The sequence below is a fragment of the Trypanosoma brucei genome, chromosome 11, assembly GCF_000210295.1.
Source record: "Trypanosoma brucei gambiense DAL972 chromosome 11, complete sequence".
Classification (NCBI taxonomy): Eukaryota; Euglenozoa; class Kinetoplastea; order Trypanosomatida; family Trypanosomatidae; genus Trypanosoma; species Trypanosoma brucei.
Window position 1 is genome coordinate 2,449,457 of NC_026744.1, and position 25,669 is coordinate 2,475,125.

General features: G+C 48.9%; 12 protein-coding genes across 12 annotated transcripts; all 12 read left to right on the forward strand.

Annotated features, from left to right (window-relative positions):
- Positions 1 to 956: 956 nt before the first annotated feature.
- TbgDal_XI10080 (cation transporter, putative) lies at positions 957 to 2,139 on the forward strand (the record flags this gene model as incomplete). Its single annotated transcript, XM_011781851.1, is given in 2 exon segments — positions 957 to 1,079; positions 1,075 to 2,139. Coding segments are annotated over 2 exon segments (1,188 nt in total).
- An 887-nt stretch (positions 2,140 to 3,026) lies between these two features.
- TbgDal_XI10090 (cation transporter, putative) lies at positions 3,027 to 4,188 on the forward strand (the record flags this gene model as incomplete). Its single annotated transcript, XM_011781852.1, is given in 2 exon segments — positions 3,027 to 3,800; positions 3,802 to 4,188. Coding segments are annotated over 2 exon segments (1,161 nt in total).
- Positions 4,189 to 4,312: 124 nt separating this feature from the next.
- Positions 4,313 to 4,654, forward strand: TbgDal_XI10100 (hypothetical protein, conserved; the record flags this gene model as incomplete). Its single annotated transcript, XM_011781853.1, has 1 exon — positions 4,313 to 4,654. The coding sequence occupies one exon, from the start codon at positions 4,313 to 4,315 to the stop codon at positions 4,652 to 4,654; it is 342 nt and encodes a 113-aa protein (XP_011780155.1).
- Positions 4,655 to 5,465: 811 nt separating this feature from the next.
- TbgDal_XI10110 (hypothetical protein, conserved) lies at positions 5,466 to 6,659 on the forward strand (the record flags this gene model as incomplete). Its single annotated transcript, XM_011781854.1, has 1 exon — positions 5,466 to 6,659. One exon carries the CDS (start codon positions 5,466 to 5,468, stop codon positions 6,657 to 6,659), a length of 1,194 nt encoding a protein of 397 aa, XP_011780156.1.
- Positions 6,660 to 7,241: 582 nt separating this feature from the next.
- TbgDal_XI10120 (hypothetical protein, conserved) lies at positions 7,242 to 8,387 on the forward strand (the record flags this gene model as incomplete). Its single annotated transcript, XM_011781855.1, has 1 exon — positions 7,242 to 8,387. The coding sequence occupies one exon, from the start codon at positions 7,242 to 7,244 to the stop codon at positions 8,385 to 8,387; it is 1,146 nt and encodes a 381-aa protein (XP_011780157.1).
- Positions 8,388 to 8,737: 350 nt separating this feature from the next.
- Positions 8,738 to 10,147, forward strand: TbgDal_XI10130 (hypothetical protein, conserved; the record flags this gene model as incomplete). Its single annotated transcript, XM_011781856.1, has 1 exon — positions 8,738 to 10,147. One exon carries the CDS (start codon positions 8,738 to 8,740, stop codon positions 10,145 to 10,147), a length of 1,410 nt encoding a protein of 469 aa, XP_011780158.1.
- Positions 10,148 to 10,960: 813 nt separating this feature from the next.
- Positions 10,961 to 14,611, forward strand: TbgDal_XI10140 (hypothetical protein, conserved; the record flags this gene model as incomplete). The annotated part of the gene is made up of 1 exon (XM_011781857.1): positions 10,961 to 14,611. One exon carries the CDS (start codon positions 10,961 to 10,963, stop codon positions 14,609 to 14,611), a length of 3,651 nt encoding a protein of 1,216 aa, XP_011780159.1.
- A 1,353-nt stretch (positions 14,612 to 15,964) lies between these two features.
- On the forward strand, positions 15,965 to 17,239 carry TbgDal_XI10150 (hypothetical protein, conserved; the record flags this gene model as incomplete). Its single annotated transcript, XM_011781858.1, has 1 exon — positions 15,965 to 17,239. The coding sequence occupies one exon, from the start codon at positions 15,965 to 15,967 to the stop codon at positions 17,237 to 17,239; it is 1,275 nt and encodes a 424-aa protein (XP_011780160.1).
- Positions 17,240 to 18,087: 848 nt separating this feature from the next.
- Positions 18,088 to 18,765, forward strand: TbgDal_XI10160 (hypothetical protein, conserved; the record flags this gene model as incomplete). The annotated part of the gene is made up of 1 exon (XM_011781859.1): positions 18,088 to 18,765. One exon carries the CDS (start codon positions 18,088 to 18,090, stop codon positions 18,763 to 18,765), a length of 678 nt encoding a protein of 225 aa, XP_011780161.1.
- A 230-nt stretch (positions 18,766 to 18,995) lies between these two features.
- TbgDal_XI10170 (hypothetical protein, unlikely) lies at positions 18,996 to 19,322 on the forward strand (the record flags this gene model as incomplete). Its single annotated transcript, XM_011781860.1, has 1 exon — positions 18,996 to 19,322. One exon carries the CDS (start codon positions 18,996 to 18,998, stop codon positions 19,320 to 19,322), a length of 327 nt encoding a protein of 108 aa, XP_011780162.1.
- A 692-nt stretch (positions 19,323 to 20,014) lies between these two features.
- TbgDal_XI10180 (C-terminal motor kinesin, putative) lies at positions 20,015 to 22,024 on the forward strand (the record flags this gene model as incomplete). The annotated part of the gene is made up of 1 exon (XM_011781861.1): positions 20,015 to 22,024. The coding sequence occupies one exon, from the start codon at positions 20,015 to 20,017 to the stop codon at positions 22,022 to 22,024; it is 2,010 nt and encodes a 669-aa protein (XP_011780163.1).
- An 807-nt stretch (positions 22,025 to 22,831) lies between these two features.
- Positions 22,832 to 25,192, forward strand: TbgDal_XI10190 (hypothetical protein, conserved; the record flags this gene model as incomplete). The annotated part of the gene is made up of 1 exon (XM_011781862.1): positions 22,832 to 25,192. The coding sequence occupies one exon, from the start codon at positions 22,832 to 22,834 to the stop codon at positions 25,190 to 25,192; it is 2,361 nt and encodes a 786-aa protein (XP_011780164.1).
- Positions 25,193 to 25,669: the final 477 nt, after the last annotated feature.

Genomic DNA, 25,669 nt, shown 5'->3' on the forward strand with positions numbered 1-25,669 from the left:
GTGAGCCATTGTGCCCTACCTGTTGCATGCGTTAGAGTTGTTCTTGAGGTGTGCTTGTGCATGTACATACATATATGTATATGTATATATACGTGTGTGTGTTTCTTGAGCTAGCGCCGAGTTGGGAGTGAGAGGAGTTGTGCTCTTCGTGTGTGCGTAGGTTTGAGCGTATGCGGACTGAGTGTCAGATGTTTAGCGGTGCGAAGCATAAGCAATTGCTCACGTGTTTGTATGCGTGTGTGTTGCGTACATGTTTCCAAACATCTACCCTGCCTTCAGGAGGGACCTGCACGAGTACATACATGAGCATATGTGCTGTGTTTACGCTTGTCCTTGATTTAGTTACAATATACAACTGCGTACATCCACATTTTACTACTTTATGTTCGTTTGTTCATTTATTAGTATTTTTAAATAGCAATGCCCACCATCCTCGTAGTTACTCTACCGTGCTGGTGCGGGGGACGAAGCTGCAGACGCGTGGTGTACGAATATATGCATGCGTATGGATGTGTGTGCATGTGTTTCTGTGTGCGTCAATGCGCGTTTGAGTGTCTGCCTGCGCGTATATTTAAATAGTGATTTAGCGGATATCTGACTGTAGAGGGTACGACGGACGGGCTTATTTTCCACATGAGACTATTTCTTCCCCTGCTTTCTTTCTGTGCTGGTGCTGGTGCTGGTGTGTGTCTGTGTGTGCGCAGTTGTGGATGGGATGGTGGCAAATGTATCGCATTGCTGCTGTTCCCATCCCTTAGTGCCCCATTGTTTCTGCACGCTCTCGCTAAGCATTCCTTCTTACCCTTTTTGCCCATTGATTCTTTTTCTATGTTTGCTGTCCCTTTTTCTTTTTGGTGTGTGTAGATACCATAAAGTGACAGTCAGGTTTCGGTTGGTGCTGCCTTAGCTAATCTCAGCAAAAACACACTTCCTCTTTTTGTGATACAGTCAGAGCGATGGCTAACGTTAATAACGAGACCACCGAATGTGGTGCATTGCTTTCGAATATCACTTCCCTACAGACGACGCTAACGTCTATGGGATGCCAAGTGCCCGCCTTGCATCATCACACGCATGACCAGGCCACCATCCCATCATCATCATCATGACGATCACACCCACGGAGTGGTCGACGATGGAATTGATGGAGACACTCACGGCGGGTGTGAAAGTGGTCATGGCACGTATTCCATTGGACTGCATGTTGTGGCGATCTTTGTTGTGTTGATTGCGTCGTTTCTGGGCACGCTGATACCGATAATCGGAAAGTACGTGCCGGCACTGCGGCTTCCTCCGTTTGCGCTTGTCCTTGGCAAGTGCATTGCAGCTGGAGTGCTACTGTCAGTGTCGACTATCCACATGATTAATGAATCTATTTTACAGCTACAGGAAGATTGTGTTCCGGAGTCGTTTCGCGAATCATATGAGGCATATGCATTTCTGTTTGCTGTGGCTGGAGCGTTGTTAATGCAGATGGTGGACGTCATTGTGGATAAATATGTGACAAATAAGAGCGATTCCAGCACCAACAAACCTGAGGGTCAACCCGATGCCGAAGAAGCTCAAGCGGCCCCGGCTGCTCTTGATGCGTACGATGGTCATCACTGCCACTACGCTGTCGGCATGCCACAGTCGAGGACTAAACGTCTCGTCGCTGCAATGTTTATGGAGTTTGCGGTAACTGTGCACAGTGTGTTTGTCGGGCTGGCAGTCGGTATCGCAAGGGATGCGGAGACCAAAACTTTACTTGTGGCTCTGGTTTTTCATCAGATGTTGGAGGGCCTTGCTCTGGGCGCGCGTCTGGTGGATGCAGAGTTGAGCTTGAAGCTTGAAATGCTGTTTGCACTACTCTTCTCTGTCTCTGCGCCCCTGGGCACCGCAATTGCCGTTGGCACGATTGCGATTTGGAATGTGTCGATGGTAGGAACCGCGTTCGTGATTACACAGGCGGTCACCAGTGCTGTGTGTGGTGGGATGCTGCTGTACCTTGCTTTCTGCCTCATGTTGAGTGACTTCCCATCGGATATGCAGAAACATGCTGGGAAGGATAAGGTAAGACGTTTCTTCAGATGCTTTGGGATGTTTGCGGCTCTTTGGTTTGGCGCTGCGTTAATGGCCTTTATTGGAAAGTGGATCTAAGCACCCACTGTTCATGTGTGTGCCAATGGATTGCCCACTTCATTTTCTGTTTTCCTCGTACTCTTTTTCCAGCCCCCTTTTTCAGTTGTAATGATGCTCCCGCACGTGTGTTGCGTGGTCCGGTGAGCCATTGTGCCCTACCTGTTGCATGCGTTAGAGTTGTTCTTGAGGTGTGCTTGTGCATGTACATACATATATGTATATGTATATATACGTGTGTATGCTTAGTACATGTTTCCAAACATCTACCCTGCCTTCAGGAGGGACCTGCACGAGTACATACATGAGCATATGTGCTCCGTTTTTTTGTTTTATAACATACAACTGTACTACAAAGTTCAACTCAGTATACGTAAATTTCAGTGTTTTTTTTATTGTCAACGTTTTTTTCTCGTTTTAATAATGCCCACCATCCTCGTAGTTACTCTACCGTGCTGGTGCGGGGGACGAAGCTGCAGACGCGTGGTGTGCGAATATATGCATGCGTATGGATGTGTGTGCATGTGTTTCTGTGTGCGTCAATGCGCGTTTGAGTGTCTGCCTGCGCGTATATTTAAATAGTGATTTAGCGGATATCTGACTGTAGAGGGTACGACGGACGGGCTTATTTTTTACATCATGTTTGTAGTCGTTTTTGTCGTTTTTCAATTATTATTTTGTTTTTTTTTAAATATTCTTACAACATTTGTGTCTATGTACGCTCTCGCTAAGCATTCCTTCTTACCCTTTTTGCCCATTGATTCTTTTTCTATGTTTGCTGTCCCTTTTTCACCTTTTTCTTTTTGGTGTGTGTAGATACCATAAAGTGACAGTCAGGTTTCGGTTGGTGCTGCCTTAGCTAATCTCAGCAAAAACACACTTCCTCTTTTTGTGATACAGTCAGAGCGATGGCTAACGTTAATAACGAGACCACCGAATGTGGTGCATTGCTTTCGAATATCACTTCCCTACAGACGACGCTAACGTCTATGGGATGCCAAGTGCCCGCCTTGCATCATCATCATCATGACGATCACACCCACGGAGTGGTCGACGATGGAATTGATGGAGACACTCACGGCGGGTGTGAAAGTGGTCATGGCACGTATTCCATTGGACTGCATGTTGTGGCGATCTTTGTTGTGTTGATTGCGTCGTTTCTGGGCACGCTGATACCGATAATCGGAAAGTACGTGCCGGCACTGCGGCTTCCTCCGTTTGCGCTTGTCCTTGGCAAGTGCATTGCAGCTGGAGTGCTACTGTCAGTGTCGACTATCCACATGATTAATGAATCTATTTTACAACTACAGGAAGATTGTGTTCCGGAGTCGTTTCGCGAATCATATGAGGCATATGCATTTCTGTTTGCTGTGGCTGGAGCGTTGCTGTTGCACATGGTGGACGTCCTTTCTGGTTTTTGTGTTCGTCGGGATGAAATGGTTTATAGTGATACTTCGGCAGTTGTTCCGCATGAGGATATCGATGCCGAAGAAGCTCAAGCGGCCCCGGCTGCTCTTGATGCGTACGATGGTCATCACTGCCACTACGCTGTCGGCATGCCACAGTCGAGGACTAAACGTCTTTTTTCTGCAATGTTTATGGAGTTTGCGGTAACTGTGCACAGTGTGTTTGTCGGGTGGCAGTCGGTATCGCAAGAAATGCGGAGACCAAAACTTTACTTGGGCTCTGGTTTTTCATCAGATGTTGGAGGGCCTTGCTCTGGGCGCGCGTCTGGTGGATGCAGAGTTGAGCTTGAAGCTTGAAATGCTGTTTGCACTACTCTTCTCTGTCTCTGCGCCCCTGGGCACCGCAATTGCCGTTGGCACGATTGCGATTTGGAATGTGTCGATGGTAGGAACCGCGTTCGTGATTACACAGGCGGTCACCAGTGCTGTGTGTGGTGGGATGCTGCTGTACCTTGCTTTCTGCCTCATGTTGAGTGACTTCCCATCGGATATGCAGAAACATGCTGGGAAGGATAAGGTAAGACGTTTCTTCAGATGCTTTGGGATGTTTGCGGCTCTTTGGCTTGGCGCTGCGTTGATGGCCTGTATTGGAAAATGGATCTAATTCTAAATTGTTTTGTGAATATGTATATATTTTAAAATCCTGTTTTTTTTCTTTGTCTTTTTCTATGTTGCTTTTTTTTTTGTTTTTTCCTTTTTTTTAATGTTAGGTTTTTTCATTGTCCACTATGTCCCGTGTCCCTATTAGCGAAGAACAGGCACAACAGTTGCTGATGAAGCAACAAGCGCAGGAGGAAAAGCAGGAAGCAATGAGAGAACAGAAAGAAAGTATTTTGCGCGCCGTTGTGTCTGCTGAAGGAAGGGAACGCCTGACCCGACTGAGTCAGGTGAAAGCTGATCGTGCAACAGCTGTGGAATCTTATATCATACAAGCTGTTCGCCAAGGCAAGCTACAACCGCCCGTTTCTGATGAAATGGTGCGGGAAATTCTTGAACAAATGTCTTCTCAGTCAGCGGAATCCAAGAGCAATATTGTGTTTGCACGGAAACGCATGGATGACGATTGGTGATTGGTTGTTTGGTCGTTTGGTTGGCGTACATTTCTGTTTTATTAGGATTTTAATTTTGTAGTCTTTCTTAAGGTTTGTGTCCCCTATGTCTGGGTTTCATTTTTTTTTTTACCCGACGAACTGTGGTGATGTCTCATGCTTTTGGGAATTCTTTTAGGTAATTATTCTGCTGATTTATTAGATAATGTTCCACGTCGTTGTTTTCCTCGTCCCTTACCACTTCTATTATCTGCATCCCTCCATTGTGTTTCTTGGTTATTCACTTATTTGCGTGTTAAGGTGGTAGTAGTTTTTTTTTCGGTTTGTTTCGTGGTTCAGGGTGTTGCCTGCATCCGTGCACTGGTGTGATGTGATTCGCGTGTGGTTGTGGGCTTGTGGATTGAAGGTGTGACAGAGTGGTGTTTTGCGTCCCGCTGCTTTTTATGTGTCTGCGTTGGACCATGCAGCTCTTTTATTTCTTGTGGTGGGGGCTGATGTCGGAAGGAAGCTGCCGTTTCTCGTTTCGAACCGGGCTTTGAGAGAGGCCGGGGCGCTGGTGTGGAATGAAGTGTTGTGGTGTTCTTCGGGACCTGCAAGATACCAAGAGGAGTGCGGCTGTGTTAATTCGCACTTAATTATTACTGTTTCTTAAGCTAGTTTTGTACAGGGTCACTTGCTGTTGCGTTTAAACGGTATTTGAACTCTCCTTTTCTGATCGTACATATTCATGGGGAGGGGAGGGGCGCTGAGAGAATCGTATTTGAGGTAATAGAAAGTGGTGAAGTGAAGGAAGCAGGAAAATACAGCGGAAAAACAGAGAGAGCGCTTAATAATGCCTAAGCGCCACCGTCAGCCTGACGCTAGTTTTCTCACACCTCCGTCACATGCTTACTTGGAGCAAGTCATTGAGGACTACGGTGACTGCCACGAGGATTCGGACAGCTGTGCTAGTAACGAGTTCTTCAGCCGCAGAATGGGGGACGATGGAAACCATTCTTCTTCGGTAGCTAGCCTTACTGACTGTGATGCCACGTCATCTGACGCGAGCAGCGTCGATGACGATGAAGCGGATAGCGGCGATGTGACGGTTGTGGATGTTGACTTTGGCGTATTCGATATCAGGGAGCAGGATGTGAATGCCATCATGCACCTCATGGATCAGTTTTGTCCCGATAGGATGAATGAGGTAGACCGAGAGGACTTAGGCACTGCGTTTCTGAAGAGCCCTTTCACATGCATTGTGAAGATCAGCAATGATTATGTCTGCAACGATGACATCGCCAGCAGTGGGGGTGAGGAAGAGGGGGGAGTGGAGGAGGACGTCTATGGTGTGGCCAGTGTTCTCGACCTTGCTCACGATTCTCGGTTAGGTTCCCTGCTGAATCTGTTGAAAACTGATGTCTGGCGCACGGTATCCCCAGGGGTTCTCCCAACGGAACTCCTCACAACGCTTGAAGAAAAAACAGGCCGAGCGAAATGTGTTTTTCTCGTTGGTGAGTACATTCGCAACGTCCCGCTGGAGTTAACCTCCCATATTCTGACTGACCTCGCAAAACGCTTTGAGGAAACCTTCGGAAGGAGGGTAGAAGAGAATCTTAAGTCGAAGCAGGGGAAAGACGTAATTCATGCGACGTTCCCCTGTATTTTTGCTGTCCTTTCCAAGATTCAACGGGCGACCGACAGTCCTAGTGCTGATACAGGTGCCGAGGCATCAGCCGCAGACCGTAAAGAAGGCAGAGATAAATCGTTACCTCAAAAGAGGAAGAAACGAACAGTGACTCAACAACATGAGGAGTTGGACATGAAGCGATATGTTTTTTGGCGTGAAGAGGATTCTGTGCTCTACGAGTTCAGGGAGAAACATGTTGCGGTTGTGGCGTACCGTTGTCGTCCACAATACGACATGCAACCGGAGAACGACATTCCCATATCCATACTCTACGCCATTACATACAAGGGGTTGCAGGAAGCAATAGCTGAGATAGAGAAACGTGAAACTGCGCGGGCCAGTGTGCTGCATTACTGAGTTGACATTGTCAAGGGATTGGGGCTCCTCCTCGATGGTTGAGCGGCCTTTGCGTTTCCCACCCACTTATGTACGTGGGCGTGTGCCCGTCTGCTTCAACTAACGTCCCTTTTTTTAAAAAATAGAATAGTGACGCGGCTTCAATATTCATACCGGAATATTGTGATTGACGAAGCGGCCTTTGGATGTGCGAATGGCTTTCGCTGGGCGCTTGCGATTTGTATATTCCCCCCTCAGTCACCAACTCTCACAGTTAGGCGTGAATAAACAACAGGAGATTTGCCGCCCATGCGAGCAACTAAGGGGGGAAAGAAGGGAGTTTGGATGCTTAACATTGATCGTGAAGGGCATAAAAACGAGAACCAATAAATATTACTGTTATATATATATTTTCCATCCCACTGTCTAGTTTGTCCACCTTCATTTATTTCTCATGTAACTGCGTGCACATGCATGCGACTATACTTTTAGTGGCCGCGCCTTGGTGAGAGTTGCAGAACAAGACTGGAGAAGGCAAGTGCTGCAGGCCATCTTTCCAGCATCAGCCCGCTTGTTGCCTGTGCGTCGAAAAATTGTTTTCCGATGGCATCGGCAGTGGTGGGATTAACCGGTGATGACCTTGTTCAGCGTATACTTATGTCCAAAGGGGAGGCAGCGATCCTATTCGGCAACAATGCTCTGCTTGAAGAAGGGGCGCTGAAAAAGGCGTATAAGCTCATGGCGTTGCGCACCCATCCCGACAAGAATCCTCATCCTAGTGCACATGAAGCCTTTCAGTTAGTGCAACAGGCGTTTGAAACGGCACTCAGGCCCCTGCAGTCCAAACCAGATCCACGGGAATCAAAACCAGCCCCAACATCAGCGAAACCGGCAACTGCAGCAAGGACAGCAAAGCCGCCATCGTCGGCTGGGGGTCCCCCGCCACCACCTTCATGGTGGAAACCCCCAGTGCCATCACCGACGACTCCCACAAGCAGCAGTCATTCAGCGAACGATAGTCGAGCTCAACACCGCCGTCCGACAGAGAGTGGTGAACACCGTTCGTTTCGGGATGATTTCGCGGAGGTACCGCTACCCCCGGACATCTTCAACAAGTTTGACGGCGACACTTCTCATCCACTGTCACCACCACCATCAGTGGCGAAGCGGGCCAAACCACTTCCCACTTTTGATGTATCAGGTAGCGACGACGATGGCGTTGAGGCGGAGAAACAAGGGACCTCGCGAGTAAGATCGCATTTTGCTGGGCAGCGGCAAACACCTGGTTCACACAAACCCGGTGCCAACGGCGGGAAACAGCGGTCAGTTCCTTGTAGTTTAAAGGAGCTTTTCGGGATGTTTGATATATCAGATGATGATAATGATGATTTGATTAGTATACCGATTTCCTCTCCTACTGCTGGCGCGTCCCGTCACCCTTCGACGACGCAACCCGCACAAATGCGTGGAAAGCAATCCACGTTCGGTAGAAGACAAAATGCTTTTACTGCCGACACTCCTAGCAAGGGGCAGAAAAATGTGTCGTGTCCATTTTGCTCAGCGGGGGAGTTCCCGGCACATGTTGTATCAACTGTGGTGTGTTCTTCTTGCAGTGCTCGCTTTGTGCCCGCTGGTGTAAGGGAAATGAGTACCAGCTCCAAAGGAGTAAGATCCGGCGCGAAAGCATACCGTGGTGATCTGTGTGCGTGCGGGAAAGCAAGTAAGGGGTCATGTTTTCTTTGTGAGTGAGATTTCCCTGCAAAAAAATGTGTTTGACTTTTTGCTCTTATGGAACAGGTTGCGACACCACTTTTGCTACGTACCTGGTGCCGATTGAGGCTGTGACGCCGGGTATTTACGCCGTTTGGGGCTTTTTGTTGAAACCTCTATGTCACATGCTGCCTTTTACTGCTTGGTCGATTCTATCTTTGTTGCGGATCCAAACAGTGCTCTTTGTTTTGTTCCCACAATCTTTCTTTCGCAACAGATATTGTGGTGCATTGGTGGCGATACAAAAAAGTATTGAAAAATATAAATAAAAAAATATATTAACATTATTGGCATCAGAGGGAATTCGCTTCTCTGCACTGGGTGAAGGAATGACGGGGTTCCGTCTCCCGGTAGTTGGGCACCAGTACTGTGTTCTTTGTCCGGTGTGTAGCAACACTGTTTCGTTTAGTTGTAAGAGTGCCAATATTTACGGTGTGAAATGTTATTTGTGCCATACACACATTAATCTGCAGAACCCCTCGGAGCCACTAACCCCAGATGACCCCGGTGTCCTTCCCAAGCACAGTTTTGATGATAGCGTTAGCAGCAGGGGAGTGTGTTATTCTATGGAGGTGAGGGAATCAAGTGGTGGCTCGGCAAGCGCCCAAGTCGCCATGCTGATAAGCAAAATGACCAAGGAGCAAAGACATATCATGTCAAAAGGTCCGTACAGCGAAGTACAAGAGGTCTTCTCGGCTCGCCGTATCCAAGCGATATCAGATAAAATATGGTTTCTGCACCCTCTAGTTTACTGTGTTGAATATCTTTTCTTTGGTGATAAACCGGTAGCGGAGGTAGGCAATGTCCGTCTTTTTCGTCGCGAGTTTCCCGTTGTGGGCCCTTTTTACATACCTGTGGTTAAAACTTCCACCTCTTCTGCCGTTCCACTCACCATTATGATCGTGTTTACAGGCGTCCTCACATACATTACACACGTTGTGGGCGAACCGCACTTGTGGCACAATATGAAGCTTATCTTTATGCTGTTTTTGCCCCTTTGTGGATCACTGTGGGCAACAGTGTACAGCGACCCTGGGTACGCGCGACCAACCTTCCACTCCGTTCCCTCCCTAGCAGCTGATGGTCCATCGCCGCGGGAAGTGGAGGGCGGGGTGCAGCAGGAGCGTGAGAGTTCCTGGGAAGATGTAAATGGACAAAGCGTGGAACGGCGTTGGTGCAGTGCCTGCGGGATTCATCGCCCACTTCGTGCAGCGCATTGCTACTTCTGCGGAATGTGCGTTAATGAGCAGGATCACCATTGTGGTGTTATTGGCGTGTGTGTTGGCCGTAGAAACATCGGTATGTTCCTTTTGTTTGTCCTTATTTGCATCGCCACTATGGTACTTACGGTCACAACTGCGGCGCTGGTGCTTCGCAGTTGTGTCTCGCAAAACATGGGTGGGATGGATGCCGCTGCCGCCGATAGTAAGGGTAAGGGATGCAAAGCGATGACACCTCTTCTCTATGCACTTTTAGTTACAACACTGGTTGTGGCTGTTTTCCTTCTTCTTGGGACACTGCCTTTGTTTGTTTCTGTGATAGCTGGTGTTTTAACAGCAACAACAACAAGGGAGCGTCTGAAACACATATACCCTAGTGGCCGGAGTCCGTTTGACAGGGGTGTTCTGCGCAACGCGTGGGACTTCATAACACGAGGAAAGCCCGCCTCTATTATTGACGACAGGTTCGTTTCTCAGTGCCTAATGCAAGCGGAGAAGGCAGATGATTTCATACTGTAAGGGTGGGCAATGTGCACCGTTGTCGAGGTATGGCACCCTCGAACTTCAACGCGGTTATTTGGTGTTGCCTCAGTCAATACTTCATTGGGTTCCCTTTACACAAATGGGGCGCCGACCTATGGACCTCAGTTGTTGAAGGTTACCTCGTTGAAGTGAGTCTAAGGGAAATACACGCGGAGAGAACTGCAACGGCATGTCAGAAATCTCGGGGTCAAAAAGGGGAACCTCTCAAATGTTCGCTGCACACTGCGACTGCCATGACACACAGTGATATATACGACGATCATCATCCTTTATTTGGGTAACGGCAAAAAAACTTACCGTGTTTTGTGGAGAGATCACAAGGTTTACCCCGATGCCCTGGTGCGGACACACGATGAGGCAAAGGGCAGTGCGGCATATATATGTTACCCTTACTTCCCTCCCCTAACCACCTATGTTTTTCCATTTAAAGGAAATCTGCTTCTTGGATTGTGGCTCGTGTGACACACGTGATTTTTCCCTTCACCCCGCTTTCCTTCACCCGCTCCCACTTTCTAATCCTTCCTATGCATTCCACAACGAACGCACATGTACGCATACTTAGGTTTAAGGGGAAGCACGTAGCTGCCGTCCCTCTAACTGCTCAGTTACTGTTTCTGTGTTAGGGTGCTTGACAAGTAAATTATACGGTTGTATTTATTTATACGCAAGCATCTGTAGAGATCACAGGGGCTATTTTTAGTAGTTTTTTTAATTTCTGCCCTTGGATTGCGACACATTAGCGCTACCCCTACGATATTAACATAGCTAAGGAGAGGGCCCGTAGTTGAAATGGGAGCCGACGACGAGCAGCAGAGGAACAAAAGCCATAAGGCCCGTGTTGTGGGCAGTAAAGCGGTGAAAAAGGAGGAGTACCGTAAGAAAAAGGCGGGTATCGAACTCCAACCTAACCGTGGTAGCAATACAAAGGCCTTTCAGGGACCTACAGCCAGTAGCCGAAAGGGACAGCAGTTGCTGAGAAGTCTTGAGAAGCGGGAAACAGCATTACATGTTCCCGTAGTGGACAAAACCCTGCGGCACGTCGTAGCAGAACCACCGCTGCTCGTTGCTGTTGTTGGTCCACCAGGTGTGGGGAAGTCAACGCTCATTCGCTCCATGGTGAAGTTCTACAGCAACCGTAACGTTCAGGTGGTACGGGGGCTCATTACTGTTGTTGCTGGGCGTAGCCGCCGTGTGACGTTTCTTGAGTGCCCCAATACATTGACGGCGATGTGCGACGTAGCGAAAGTTGCTGATCTGATTTTATTGATGGTCGATGGTAGTTTTGGGTTTGAAATGGAAACATTTGAATTTTTGAACATCGCGCAAGTGCACGGTTTTCCTCGTATGTTCGGAATCGTCTCGCACCTTGACCAATTGAAGACAGGGAAAGCTCTACGAAAAAAAAAGAGATTTTTACGACACCGCTTTTGGCATGAGGTGGCTGCAGGGGCCAAGGTGCTTTGTCTGGCGCCGATGGTACGTGGGATGTACCGTTCAACCGATGTACTGAAGCTGCACCGCCTGCTCATATGTGTAGAGCCGAAGATACAAAATTGGCGTAATACGCACAGTTGTGTAGTGGTTGACCGCTACGAAGACATCACAGCTCCGCAAAACGTTGTCGACAATGAGAAGTGCAATCGTACCATTGCGTTCTATGGCTACGCGCGGGGAAGGCCAATGAAGGTGGAGCAGCTTGTTCACATCCCAGGACTCGGCGATTTCCCCATCATGCATTTGTCCCATCAGGACGATCCCTGTGCATTTGACGAAAAAAACGCCAGGGGCGAGAGTAAATCACAGGGGCATAAGATGCGCCACCTCGGTATGAAGCAAAAAAGAATATATGCTCCCTACTGTGATGTCAGTGGTGTTGTGTACGATGACGATGCAATTTACATTCAAGAGGATGCAGAGAAGTCCACAATTGAGCGTTCGGGTGAGGGTCTACGACTAATACGGGACCTCCAGCGCGTGAAACCGATCGATGCAGCCGCCACTGCACTTGAAGTGGTGCGCCGGCCAGTTGTTTTTCGTGGTGAGGATACTATGGAACTGGACATGGGGGATGTGAAGGGGTCGAATACTTCGGTTAGTGATGATGGAGAGGAAAAGGCAACTGAAAGCAGTGACGACAGCGACTGGGATAGCGGTGAGATGGCTAGCTCCGCAGCAGCAGTGAAGAAGGACTTGTTACTCTACGGTCCCGGTGGTGGTGATGACGGGCTTCGTGTCAACAATCCTAGTGCTGATGATGCAGCGGGGCTGGCGCCCCGGGGGCGTGGAGCACCCGATTCCGTTCGTGAGAACACTATCCGTAACGACTGGTCTAACACCGATTTGCTTCGCCGTTTGAAAAACCTCTTCGTGACGGGAAATTGGGATTCACCAAATGACGATGTCGGTGATGCTGCCAGTAGCGGTGCTGAGACTGAAGGCAGTAAAGGATATGAGAGCGAGGATGAGGAGTTTGATGCCATTATCCGTGGTGAAGCGCCACTTGACTCCACCAATGTGAAGGATGAGCATGAAGAGAACGTTGACGATGAGGGCAATGCCGAAACCGACGAAGAGGAGTGGGACGGTGATGGAGAAACCACCGACTGGGGTGCCTTTCGGCCGCGGGACGCACTCGCAAACGTCGGTCATACGTCCAAGGGGACCGTGCCTCACATGAGGAATTTCAGGGCTGCCGAAGCATATGGCAGTATAACCGGAGGCAGGAAAGGTGCAGACAATGACGATATGACTGATGGCAGCTGCTGCGACATTCTTGCCGAAGAGGGCGATGATGCTGTGGTTGATAGTGCTGCTTTGTCGGACCCCGAATTAGATGGACTTGTTGCGACATTCTTAGCACCTCATGATGCATCCGCCAAAAGGGCAGAAACATCATCTGCCGCTCTTCGTGACGACGATGATAGTGCCATCCAATTTTATGACCCCAACCACTTTTCTAAGAAGAACGACACTGCTGACGACCACAACGACGAGATGGAGGAAACGACCGCGATAGTAGGTGGAAAGCCTCTGACGGAGGAGCAAGAACGGTTGCTTCAGAAAAGAATGGCAAAGAAGAAGGCCTTCAACGAGTTATACGACATGAGTGGAAAGAATAATACGTACTCGCACTACCACGAGATGACACGCGACGTCGAAGCAAAGAAGGAGCGACTGGACACGGCGTTACAGGAAGTGGGGCATGATATCACGAATAAAATAAAACTTGTTGGCCACTTTAGCGGGCTGTATGTACGCTTTGTGCTGGAAAATGTCCCTGTTGAGTTTGTGCAGCTTTTTGACCCCTCAGTCCCCATTATTGCCGGGGGTGTAAATGCTGGAGAGGACCAGTTTCAAGTTGTACACGCAAAGTTAAAGCGCCACCGCTGGTTTCCAAAGATACTCAAAGCACAGGATCCGCTTTTGCTCTCTATGGGGTGGCGTCGCTTTCAGACACAACCTATACTGGCCACTGAGGATCCTAACGGCCGCATGCGGTACCTCAAGTACACTCCAATGCACATGCACTGTGCCGCTGCATTTTATGCCCCAGTGGCACCTGCGAACACTGGCTTCGTTGCAATCCCCGTGCGTGAGCAGCGCTCGCCGAACTTCCGCATTTCTTGCACAGGCTACACTGTTGGGAATGACCTCGCCTCGAACATTGTAAAGAAGTTAAAGTTGATCGGCACACCACAAAAGATCATGAAAACCACTGCATTTATCAAGGGTATGTTCAACAGCGACTTGGAGGCTGCGAAATACGTTGGGGCAAAGCTGAAAACTGTCGCCGGCATACGTGGTATTGTCAAGACAGTTTTGAAGGGAAAGAATGGCCTCATCCGTGCAACCTTTGAGGACAAAATCTTCCCCTCCGATATCGTCTTCTGCCGAGCATGGAAAATGGTTGAGCCGCCTAAATATTGCTCAATCCAGCGCAACCTCGTGGACGCGGAATGGGTGGGGATGCGACCCATGCGGGAGTTGCGTTGGGCGCACGGTGTGCCGTTGGAATCCAAGAGCGACTCCGAATATCGTGAAATTAGGCGTCGTAACCGGGCGACTGTAGATGACGGTGATGGAAAGGGTAAGACCCCTGATGTGCTCCTCTCGCGCAACCAAAGGCTGAAGTTACCTTTCAGTTTGAAGGAAGAATATATACCCCTGAAACGCAGCACCGCACTTCAGGAGCAAATTGCTGGTGCAACAACAGTTGCACCAGAGCCACGGGATATGCGCCGAACAGCGCTGCTAGACATATTAAACGAAAAAACAGAAGCGATGTGGAGGAAAAAAGTTGAGGCGAAGAAGCGAGTCCGTGAACGTCACTTGCGTGAGTCAAAGGCTGAGGAGGAAGAATACCAACGGCGACTCAAGAAGGCAAAGAAGGAAACGGCACGCCTTCGTGAGTTTCGGTCACAACACAAGTCACGGAAGTAATGGTGGTGGACCACAAGTATGTATAAATATTTGTGTGCCTCACATGCGTATGTGTGCATGTTACTGCATAATAATATGATGGCGATGGTGTAACACACCCTGCAGATTCGTATTAAATGAGCGGGATTTGTTGCGATCAAGCATGGGTGCCACGACAGGGTGTAATAGATGATAGAAGGAACAGAGGAGACGGAGGTTCGCATAGCGAGTTGAGGAGCACCGATAGACGACTGCAAGAAGAGAAAGAAAGCGTTTTTTTTTAAATGTGGGGGAAGCGATGACGGCGGCTTTGTGTGAAAGTATCGGAGAACTACACGTCGGCGATTAGCTGATGTTCTTCAATTCCATTACATTGGGAATTTGTTGCCCGAGTCTTCGTTTGTGGTTGTTGCTGGCGCTCTTCTTGGGCTCCTTTTCATCCGTTCTCTCTTGATTGTACCATCTCTTTGTAACCCTGAACCTTGGGGTGTAACAGTTTCCTTCTAACCGTTTAAACTGAGTTTCGAGTGGTTGAGTTTGAAGCAAGAAGAAATAAAAGAGACTAAAAAGAACACGTAATTTATCTATTTAAAAAAAAACAATAAAAAAATAAGCAGTCGATACCAATTTGCAGCGGCGGAGCAATGAGGTCTAAATCTCGAGCAATGCTTGACATTAGTGTGGTGCTCAGGTAGACTTGCGAAGTTAAACGTACGGCTACTGTGTTTCTTCCTTTGCCCCTAACCATTTCTTCCCCCCCCCCGCCAGCTGACTAGGAAGTTACTAGCACACCAACCTAAATTAAGATCAGGATGGCCATCTTTCCCTGCACGGGGAGAGTCGACCAGCTTTGATCAACCGAGAATCCAAAAGTTACTCATTGGTGGAGCTACCCGTACACACCTTCAGAAAGTTGTGGAAAACAGTAAGGGGAGGAAATGATATTACGTTGCGATCAGTTCTCTCCCCTAATATATTCGGTTTTGTTTGGCTGGGGCGTTGGTGCTAATATTCACTATCATTGTAAAAAAACTGATGCTAGGGGTCTTCTCAATGTGCACTTTTAAGTCGTGTTTCTGGGGTGCCAGTTGAAAGCACCGGCAGCAGGTTCGCGGAAGTCTATCTCCTCAAATACACCTCCGCCACAGTACGTATTCAGTATTTTTTCCGTATTTCTGGAAAGTTGATGTGTGTGCGTGCATTGATCTTCAAGGTTGTAACAACCGAGTGCTGGTTTGCCTCACCAACTTGCTGGCCCATTTTCCCCGTCCTTTCATTTGTCTTTCTACATGCGCACCTCGGCGGCGTGTCTTAGAGACCCGAGCTTCTGCAGCGAAGGAAACTGGTGGAGTTTTTGAGGTCCCGTTTTCCACCATGCCGCTACCTTGCACACCGCATCCGCCGGTGTCGCTGCTATTATTTCTTCAATCGGCCCCGCCTCAAAAGACTTTCGATGCTTTCATTGAAGACTGCAAGCTTTGTGGGATGTCGTGGTGCTCGCCTGCTGCGCAACAGCTCTGTGTTGCTCTGATTATCCGCAACCCACTGGTCAAGAAGTATCCACCGCGGCCGTCGAACATATATGCTTTCTTGAAACATTTCATCTTTGAGCTCGAGCAGATCCATAGTGGTACGGCGGGTGCTGAGGATCCTGACGGAGAGGATCCCATCCACCAAGATTTAATGGAAGCATATATTGAGTACATGGAGCTTTCCGGGCGCAGTGATCAAAAGTCATTTTGCTATCGGACGTATTTCGACCCGAACGCTAGCGAGAAGTATGTTTCTGTCCGTTTGGCTGTTGGGCAATTCACCAATGTGGGACTGGCACTCTGGCCATCTGCCTTTGTACTTGTTCAACTTTTGGCGCGGGAGTTGTCGGAGCCGTCCCCAAGTGTGGTACCGTTTCCACTGGAAGGAGAACTCCGACTACTGGAATTGGGGGCCGGTGTCGGACTGCTGCCACTTTTGCTGAAGCGGCAGCGTGCGTATGAGGATAGGGTTTGTTGTTGCATACTCACGGAGTATCAGCAGGAGCTTGTCGACAACATAACATTCAACTTGGCATTACAAGATATAGTGGTGGCGGAGGCTGTAACCTCCGATACCCCTAATAGTGGAGGACCACTTCACGCGGTGGCACTACTCGATTGGAGAGAACATGAACAAAACCAGGTTAAGCTTCGAAATTGGGGGTGCAACCTCATTCTAGCTGCTGACTGTGTATATGATGTGTCACTGATTCAACCTTTTGTTAGGACCTTGCACGATGCCCTAAGTGCTACAAATGGTTGCGGTGGCGCTGTTGTCGTGCAGACACATCGGCAAAGGGAAACAATTCAACGTTTATTTGCGGTCCTGGAAGAAGCCGGGTTAAGTGTTTGTTCTTACCGTCTGGCGTGCGGGGTACCGTCCGCTGGGCGGTCGCACGACATCACTCTCACATTTCCACGTTCTGTGTCGGTGCACACTGGGGATGGTAGTGTATGTTGTTTTGCGCTCGAGCGGGACGAAGTAAACCCGTCTGGAATCTTTAAAGGGCTCGAGGGTATTGAAAACAGCGTTGTGAGCGGTTGGATTGGGCCCTTTTTTACTTCGATGGAGGCCGTGGTGGGCGTCCATGTGATTCGACTGAGGTCGATTTGTTAGATGAACAGGGGATAATACTTCTCATCCCACAGGTCAAGTACCATTGCGCTTCGCATACTGTGTGCGCGTGGGGAACAGCGCGGCGTGACAGAACACAACTCCAGTAACTCCCTATTGTTTTCCGGCACTCCACCCTCTGAGCGGTGCAATCACTCATGAGCAGCACATTCTGTCATTATTTGTCTATTTTTTGTACTCGTGTTGTACCTGCTAACAACATCTACATTATTCCACTTAACTTCTTTTCTCTTCGGTATTGTTGCGGTTGTCGTTTCCATCAGCTGCGCATACACAAGTGTTCGCTTGGAGGAGCATTTGTTACTTCTACCGAATCTAGCAGGTGAGGTGCAGCTCTTGCAGTTTGATTGAAGGCTTTGTTGACTACGACATAGTTGTACAAAGGAAAAATACAGAAATCGGGCAGACGTGAAAGCTGAGCCCCAAGCTTTCGTTGTCAATACCTACCGACTAGTCTAGGCCCTGTAAGTTAACCGTGTAACTGAAGATTGACTGTCCGAGACAGTGCGGTGGTAATCGGGAGGCGCAACAGCCCCGCGGGGAGGAAGCAAGTGGCTAAGGTTGCCATCATTTGTGTAGTGGCCCTCCGGCCTGCACTGCTTGTTGTGAAAAAAAAAAACAAGAGGGACAAATAGCAAGAACAGTCAATGGTCTTTTCAATTCCCTCATATCTTTGCCTTGGCGATCGTCCCAAGAAGGTGGTAGATGAACGGTTGCATGGTGTAAACTTTTTGACGTCACGTCCCAAAACAGGTCACTACCCCGATGCATTGTTCGATAAGGAATTCCGTTACGTGTACAACGGGGACCGGTACCCCGATCCTGAAACGATGGCACGTCGAGAGCAGATGGAAAATCGTAAGCGATACATAACGGCTACCGGTTTCATAAGTGTTTTTCGCCCAAAGAAGGGCGAAGGACTTGGCTCTAACTACGGCCTACTCCAACAAGAACCCTACATACACATGCCCGATCACCCGCAGACCCGCGGACCGCAACCCTTCCCGAAGGTTAAACCGCGGCAGATATACACATCACCCAGTAAGGCTGGGAGTTATGGAACTCCGGGGCTAGCGATAACTGACATTGGCAATGAATACATTGCTACCATATACGATCAAGAGCGCATTAATGCGAAGAAGGAACGAGATGTGTGGCGGCAACGCATGCCCCCCGTTCCCTTTAAACCGGTGGGGCGACGGGGTTACACATTCGACGAGGGGCCAGCTACTGGCGTGTCTATGTGCTACATAATGACATGTCCATTCAGGGAAAAACGTGTGCAGCCGGTGATGAAGCACTTCATCATTGACAAAATGTGGCTTCCGGCTGGTTACATACCAGACCGGCCACCACCAGTAGAGTACTGGGAGGATCCTTACAATGGATTTGATCCCCGTGTGGACCCCAAGTCACGCCTGAAGAAATCAGAAGATTCAATATTTAGAACAGGTTTCCGCGGAGACAACTTTTTCTACACTCGGAGTATCGTGTTTAGGCGCCTGTGATGGTGTGCTCTGGTTTCGAAGGGAAAAAGAAGGTGTTTCAAATGATGACAAACAATAGCGAAACAACAAGGGGGTGAGCGCGATGCTTGATGATAATGATGATGATGTGTGAGCTAGAATGAACAAGAAGAAAAAAATAACGTGTCATTAGCTCGCATCTATATATATATATATATATATATATATATGTATGTACATACATGCATTAGAGTGAAATTGAAGTGAGGAGGATGTGGCAGGTGGGAAAGCAATGGATAGTTTATTGCTTATTATTTAGAACATACCAGCTACTGGAGAGATTCACGTTGGCTACACACCGTTGTTACAGGTGCTGCCTTCCACTCTATATAGGCCCCGTTTGTCAGCGACCCAGAGGAGTTTCTCGATTACACTTCTGTAGGGGCCAGGTTAGACACATTTGGTGCATTGGCACAACGGAGGGTGCGGTTATGCATCCCATTGGACGATGCGGGGCGAAGGGGTTTGGAGCAAACATGTGTGAAATGAGCAGGAGAGGGCGGATTTTTTGCTTACTAGTTTCTGGAAAGCACAACTGATATTTCCTGACTTGGCTCAGAAAAATTTCCCCTTGCCATCGGGACTGCAACACCAATTTTGAGGCGTCCCTCTTCACGTCCCTCTCCCCCCTCCTTGCGTTTTGCGTCTTAATGTAGCCACGCATTGTCCTGAGACTCCCCACCACGCGTGAAGTTAACGGTTTATCACATGTATGCAAGAGTTTTTATACATTTGTATGGATCTGTTGGTGGGCATCCACTGAACGATTGTTGCCCCATCAGGCCACCCTTGCCGTCGTGTTTTGTTTGGCTGCGGAGTGTGTGCCGCGACTAGATAACTTTGTCGAGTTCATTTCTTGCTTTTGTCCTTACTTTTTTGGTTTCACCACATTTTTACATTCGCGGACGCTTTTAGTCGCAACTAAGAAGACGTAGCGACAGACACGAACCTAAGGAACACAAGGGTTTGACAGAAAAAGAGTTCTAGATTTGAGCACCGTATTTTCGTATCGGGACGGGAAGTTTATATCAGCACCAGGTGTTTGGGAAAAAACCCTCTTCTTTTAAAGAAAGAAAACAAGATACACTTGCGCTGACTTCACGAACACAGATAAAGAGGTACACAGCGTGGAAGCAAAAAAAAAAATAAATAGATTTTGTACTTTTAACGTCCTTGCTCTTATAAACATTTCCGGAGAAGAGGGGTGAGGTGGAGGCGGTTGAGTCGAGGTATGCAAAGATTGGCAGGGAAGCGGCAAAGGCAACATGAAGCAAGCGACCTTGTCCCCAAAAGTGCTGAACCCGCCAGAAGTAAAAATTCCAGGAACACTGCTTCTGAACCGGGCTCGGGTTCCCTCCGGCACAACTCCATAGGAGGGGGAGATATGATGTGGAAACGGAAAACAAAGGAACTTCGGGAGCAGATTGTTCAATTAGCCGCACTGTATGCAACGAAGGCACGTGAGACCGAAGAAGTCCAAGACGCCATAGAGGAAATGGTTGTCTCACACGAGGCGGAGTTAGCGGGTGTTGTAGCGGGTGACGAATCCCATAGGCGGCGGCACTTCGATGCACTCGTTCACTTGCGGGCCCGTGAGGACGGCTGCCATTCTGAAAGGCAGCGTGCCTTGGACGAAACGGTGGTATTGCAGCAGCAGCGTACAGAACTGGAGCGAGCGCATGACCGCCTTCGGGAAGATATCGTTATTCAATCTGATGCGTTAGAGCAGCTTCAAAGGGAAATTGAGGAACAATCAGAAGAACTGTTAGAGGAACAGAGAAAACTAGATGCGATAGTGGAGCACCACAACCTCATGAAGGATGCCACCTACGGGTTTTCCGGGGAGGTCCAGGAAATAATGAGGGAACTGGAGCGCATCAGGGTTGACAAGGAAAGGGTTGAAAGAGCCGGAAAGCAGACGGAAATATTACGGCGTCAGCTGTATTCACAATGTGAAGAGATGAAGGGAACGATCCGCGTGTACTGCCGCGTTAAGGGTGGCTTGAACTCGGAGTCGGTTGCAGCGGGTCCGGTTCCTGATGTGCGTAGTGGGAGCAGCAACCCTTGCGGTGATCCTGATTTATGCCTCTCTGAGACCCCTCGTGAAGACTCTGTTTCCTCGCGGAGCACGATGCAAACAACCGTGAGCGCCAACCCAGCATGTATTTATGCTTCAAAGGAAATAGGGAAGATCAGAAGGGATGCTCCGGTGGGACGATTTATTTTCCCGGACGGTGATGCGACTGAGAAACGGTCGATTTGTGTGTTGCTTTCACGTAACAACGCCACCTCAACGGGAAGGCAAGAGTCGAAGGAAACATTTACTTTCGACCGTGTCTTCGACGGCACCGCTACCCAAGAGGCTGTTTACGCTGATGTCGAGCCCCTCGTAAACTGCGCCGTTGATGGCTACCGGGTTTGCGTTTTCGCTTACGGCCAGACGGGCTCTGGCAAAACCTATTCCATGCAGGGTGACCAACACGACGGGCAGCGCTGCGGCATAACACCCAGGGCACTACGGACAGTGTTCAAGCGGCGGGAAGAGTTAGAGGCTGATGGGTGGAAGTACCAACTTAGCTGCTATTTTGTGGAAATATACAACGAGGTTATCAGAGATTTGCTGCAAGAAGCTTCCCTGTACGAGCCCGGTGGGGCCGCGGCTTCCCAGCCAAATTATCACATCATCAAGCAAAGTAACGAAACTGGTTCAACAAGCATAAGCGGTGTTACAGAGAAGCGTATCAACTCATTTGAGGACTTTCGGCGTTTGTATGACATCGCGATGAAGAACCGTAGCACGGCGAAGACGATGATAAACGACAGATCGTCCCGTTCCCACTGTATTTTCGTGCTGCGTATTATGGGCGAACACGCTGGTATGCGTCAACGCAGTGAGGGGGCACTTTGCATGGTGGATTTGGCCGGGAGCGAGCGAGTACATGAATCTGGTGTGCAAGGGAAACAGTTCAAGGAAGCAGTGAACATCAACCGCAGTTTGCTCGACCTCGGAAAGTGCATCAGTGCTCTTAACAAATCTGGAAGTGTGGCTCCATGGCGTAACTGCAAGTTGACATATTTACTGCAAAACTACCTGGGCGCAAAGGGTGGGAAGATGCTAATGCTCGTCACTGTGTCCGATCAGGAGGAGCACTTGACAGAAAGTATCAATTCCCTTCGCTTCGCCAAACGCGTTAATCAGACGGCCATTGGTCCCTCAACGAAGCGTGTCGGTAACTTCTAAAGAGATGCTGTGAAGGTTCTTCTTCTTTGCCTCTCGTAGCCACTAGACTCACTGTCTCCTACATATTTCTTGTTACTGACCATGTTTGTGTTGAAACTATCGGCGCGCCTCTGCCCGTTTCCACGGAAAGGCGTGCTCCTCCAGACAGGGAGGATCAGTGAGGCAGCGGGTGCATCTGGTTGTGTCTCACCTCGATGTGCGAGGACATATATATATATATATATATATATATATATATATGTATATGTGTGTGTGTGTTCTCTTATTAGTACATCACACTATCAGAGCGGACGTAAATCAGGCCTGTATTTCGCCGGTTGGTGACCTCGGACCTGGCCAAAGAGTTTTTTCCGGCTTCTTATCATCGGGGATACGTGGTGTGTAAAATCAGTTTGCCCTACATGTCGGTACAGCACCGCTGGAAATGGTAATTGCAGTGCCGTTTTTGAATGCAGCAAGCGCACCTTTCGCTAAAACTTGGTCGACGTGGCGATGGCTACTTGTTCCCCTTGGATTTTTCCGAATGGCGATCCCGAAAAAGGGGGGATAACGAAAGGTCGGACAGTGCTTTTACCCTTGATATTACCACATGTTTCCCTGCCCGTGCAACTCTGTCTTTTCCCTTTCTTTTCCTGTGGTGCAGTAAGGCAACCAAACAAGAATAAAAAGAAAGCGATTTTAAGGGAAGCAGGGAAGAAGGTTCAAAGGGGTTGAAAAGGAAGAAAGGGCCAAGCACGAAGGCGAAGCTTCTGGCTCAGTGGGAGGCATATCGAGTACGGAAGCATCGACCCAAAGGAGTCGTAACAAATGCTGCCTTGCCCAAGCGAAGACACAACCCGTGATCTTCAAGGGGCGTGGTTTGGTGCAGCTACAGATTGTTGTTCAGATCACAATCCTTCAAGTGTGTACTCCGACGATGGGCAGGCGCAGAATCCCGAAACCAATTTTTTGGATGAAAAAAGCGGTTGTGCTGGTGGAAGCGCGTGGGCAAAACTAACATCGGTTATCCCAGAATTCAATGAAGGCAATGAAGAACTCCCTGAGCTTCCCGCATGTGTAGAGAAGCTCGGGCTGAGTCCCCTTGAGCAAAAGGTCTTTTCCTGGATGAGGGAGCAAGAAGAAAAACCATGGAGTCGTGAAATTTCCACCTTACGTCCCGAGGGTACATCGCCTGTGGGGGAGCAAGTGGAGCAGGATAGGGCTAAAGGCGGTATACTATTCGGTATCGGCAGTGATAAGCTGATGGCACCCCTGCGTGCGCTGCGTGAGGTCGATCATCAGAGAAGCCACTCTACACTGGAAAACACCGTTTGCATCGATGGTGGGCCAATGCTTGTGTTGTGTAAGAAACGCCACGTACGGCGGTTAATGGAGATTCTGCATCATGATGGCGCCCACTCACTTTCCCGGGTTTTGGCTTACACCGGCCGAGGAAACGTTCACTTGACACCGACCCAGATAGGTTCGGATTATGATTATGTACTCTCAACGTACAGTACACTTCGGCGTGAGCCTGATCCGAGGTCCGAACTCCCAGGGAAACTGTACCTGGTCCACTGGAGGCGTGTTGTGCTTTTCGAGCCGTACTTCTTGTGTGACTTCACTCGCACTGAGAGCTACTTGTGCACTGAGTTGCAGGCAGACGCTCGGTGGATCTTCTGTGGAGAACGGTTTGTAATGCGAACACATAAACTCTACGGGTTTGTTCGCTTCTTGAACGAGCCGTTGTTAAAGTCATGGGTATTTTGGAGTGAACGAGTGGCGGACAAGAAGGAAGTGGATCGTTCGGTTTTCGATTCTGATAAAAACACGGAGCTGAAACGAGTGCTCTCTACAATGTGTCGTCAGACCCGGCGGGCATGCCTAATAATGGAGGGTGGCCGAGGCGCCAACAGTATGAATGTGATTAAAGTCAACCTAACGGAGGAGGAGAAGGAGTTCTACAACGCTACATTTGACAGGGCGGTGAGTAGTGTCTCCTCTTCAACTGATCAGCAAACGTCGTGCCTCCCGGTACTCGAAATCATCAACTTGTGCCGTCTCATTACCCTTCATTTGTATGTTGGTCGGGAGACTTTTCAACGGATGAGCCCCCCGCCCCTCACTCCAGAAGAACGCGAGGAGCAGCTAACGTCATTTTTCGACCTGCTTGCCAACGACGGATTGCGCGAGCGTGCATTCACCACAGAACTGAGGAATAAGTTACGAAGTGGAGTTCTTGACGAAGAATGTGGCATTTGTTTTTTGAGGATTAACACGCCTGGAATCCTTAACTGTGCGCACTATTTTTGCGTGGGATGCATTGACAAAATCAAGAAAAGCGGTCGCCCATACTGCCCCAATTGCAGAACTGTGCTAAATCATCGGACTGTCGTTCCACCCGGGTTGCTCAAGTGCCCTGAGGACGAACCTGTACCGAGCGACTTTTCCCAGTGGGGTCCGAGCTCCAAGGCCGAGGTACTTGTCGAGAACTTGAAGAAACTCTCTGGCGACCACAGGGCGATTGTATTTGGTTGTTCAAGTCAATTCTTTCAATATTTGCAATGGTACCTGCGGCAACATGGGATGGATACTTACACTTTTGGCAGCTGCAAGGGACTGCAAGAAGTGAAAAGAGTACAACAATGGTTGGACAGCGGTGCCCAAGGGGCGAGTGCGGAGAGGAATGATGAAAGCAAGCATCTACCTCGTGTTCTGCTCGTCCTATTAACCGACTGCGACGAAGACGTGCGCTTCAAGGGTATAACCCACTGCTTCTTCATGCACGCGACGTGGTGTCCCGTTATCGAGCATCATGCTCTTGAATGCATTGAACATTATGACGAGGAGAAAGAGTTGGAGGTGGTGAAGATTTTAGCAAATGTTGGGTTAGAACAGACAATTGATGAACTGTGCCAGAGGAAGCGGAGTGACGGTTCCGATGATTATATTACCTCAGCCGAGGTGTTTGAGGTGTTTAACGAAACTGCCAACGTCAATGATTTCATGGTTCGTACCACCACACAGGTTCCGCAAAACGAAGAGGGCGAGAACAACGAAGAGGGCGAGAACAACGAAGAGTACGAGAGCGACGAAGAGTACGAGAGCGACGAAGAGTACGAGGGCGACGAAGAGTACGAGAGCGACGAAGAGTACGAGGGCGACGAAGAGGATGGTGATAATCAGTGAAGCGAATTCCAGCGATGATGGTTAGAGGGGCGGGTCCTTGCGACTTTAACATGTGTCCGCTACCCTCCCCCACCCCGTTCTAGTATTCTCTCATGGTGGGAAGCATAGTGTGGAAACATCTGTGAAGGTTTCTCCTTACAGTAATTCTTTTTAGTTTTGTTACTTTGAAACTGATTTTTATTTTATTTGGTAATCACTCCATACGCAGGCGGTGTGAGGTGCGAGGGGGTCGCCCCCTCCTCCACTGGCAGCACAGCCTAACACGAGGCTACCTGTATTGCTTGCACGTGCAGATGCTTTTATTTTTTAAAAAAAAAATACTTGCCGTTGGTTTGGGGAAAGGTTCTGGGGAGGGGTTGGCAGAAGGTGGTTCGGGTTGGGTTTAAGCAAACTGCTTATTAGCAGAGGCTTCTGTTCCTTGTGATAGGTGAGAAGCATTTTTTGTTATTTTTTTGTGCTTCGTTTAAGATAGCGGTA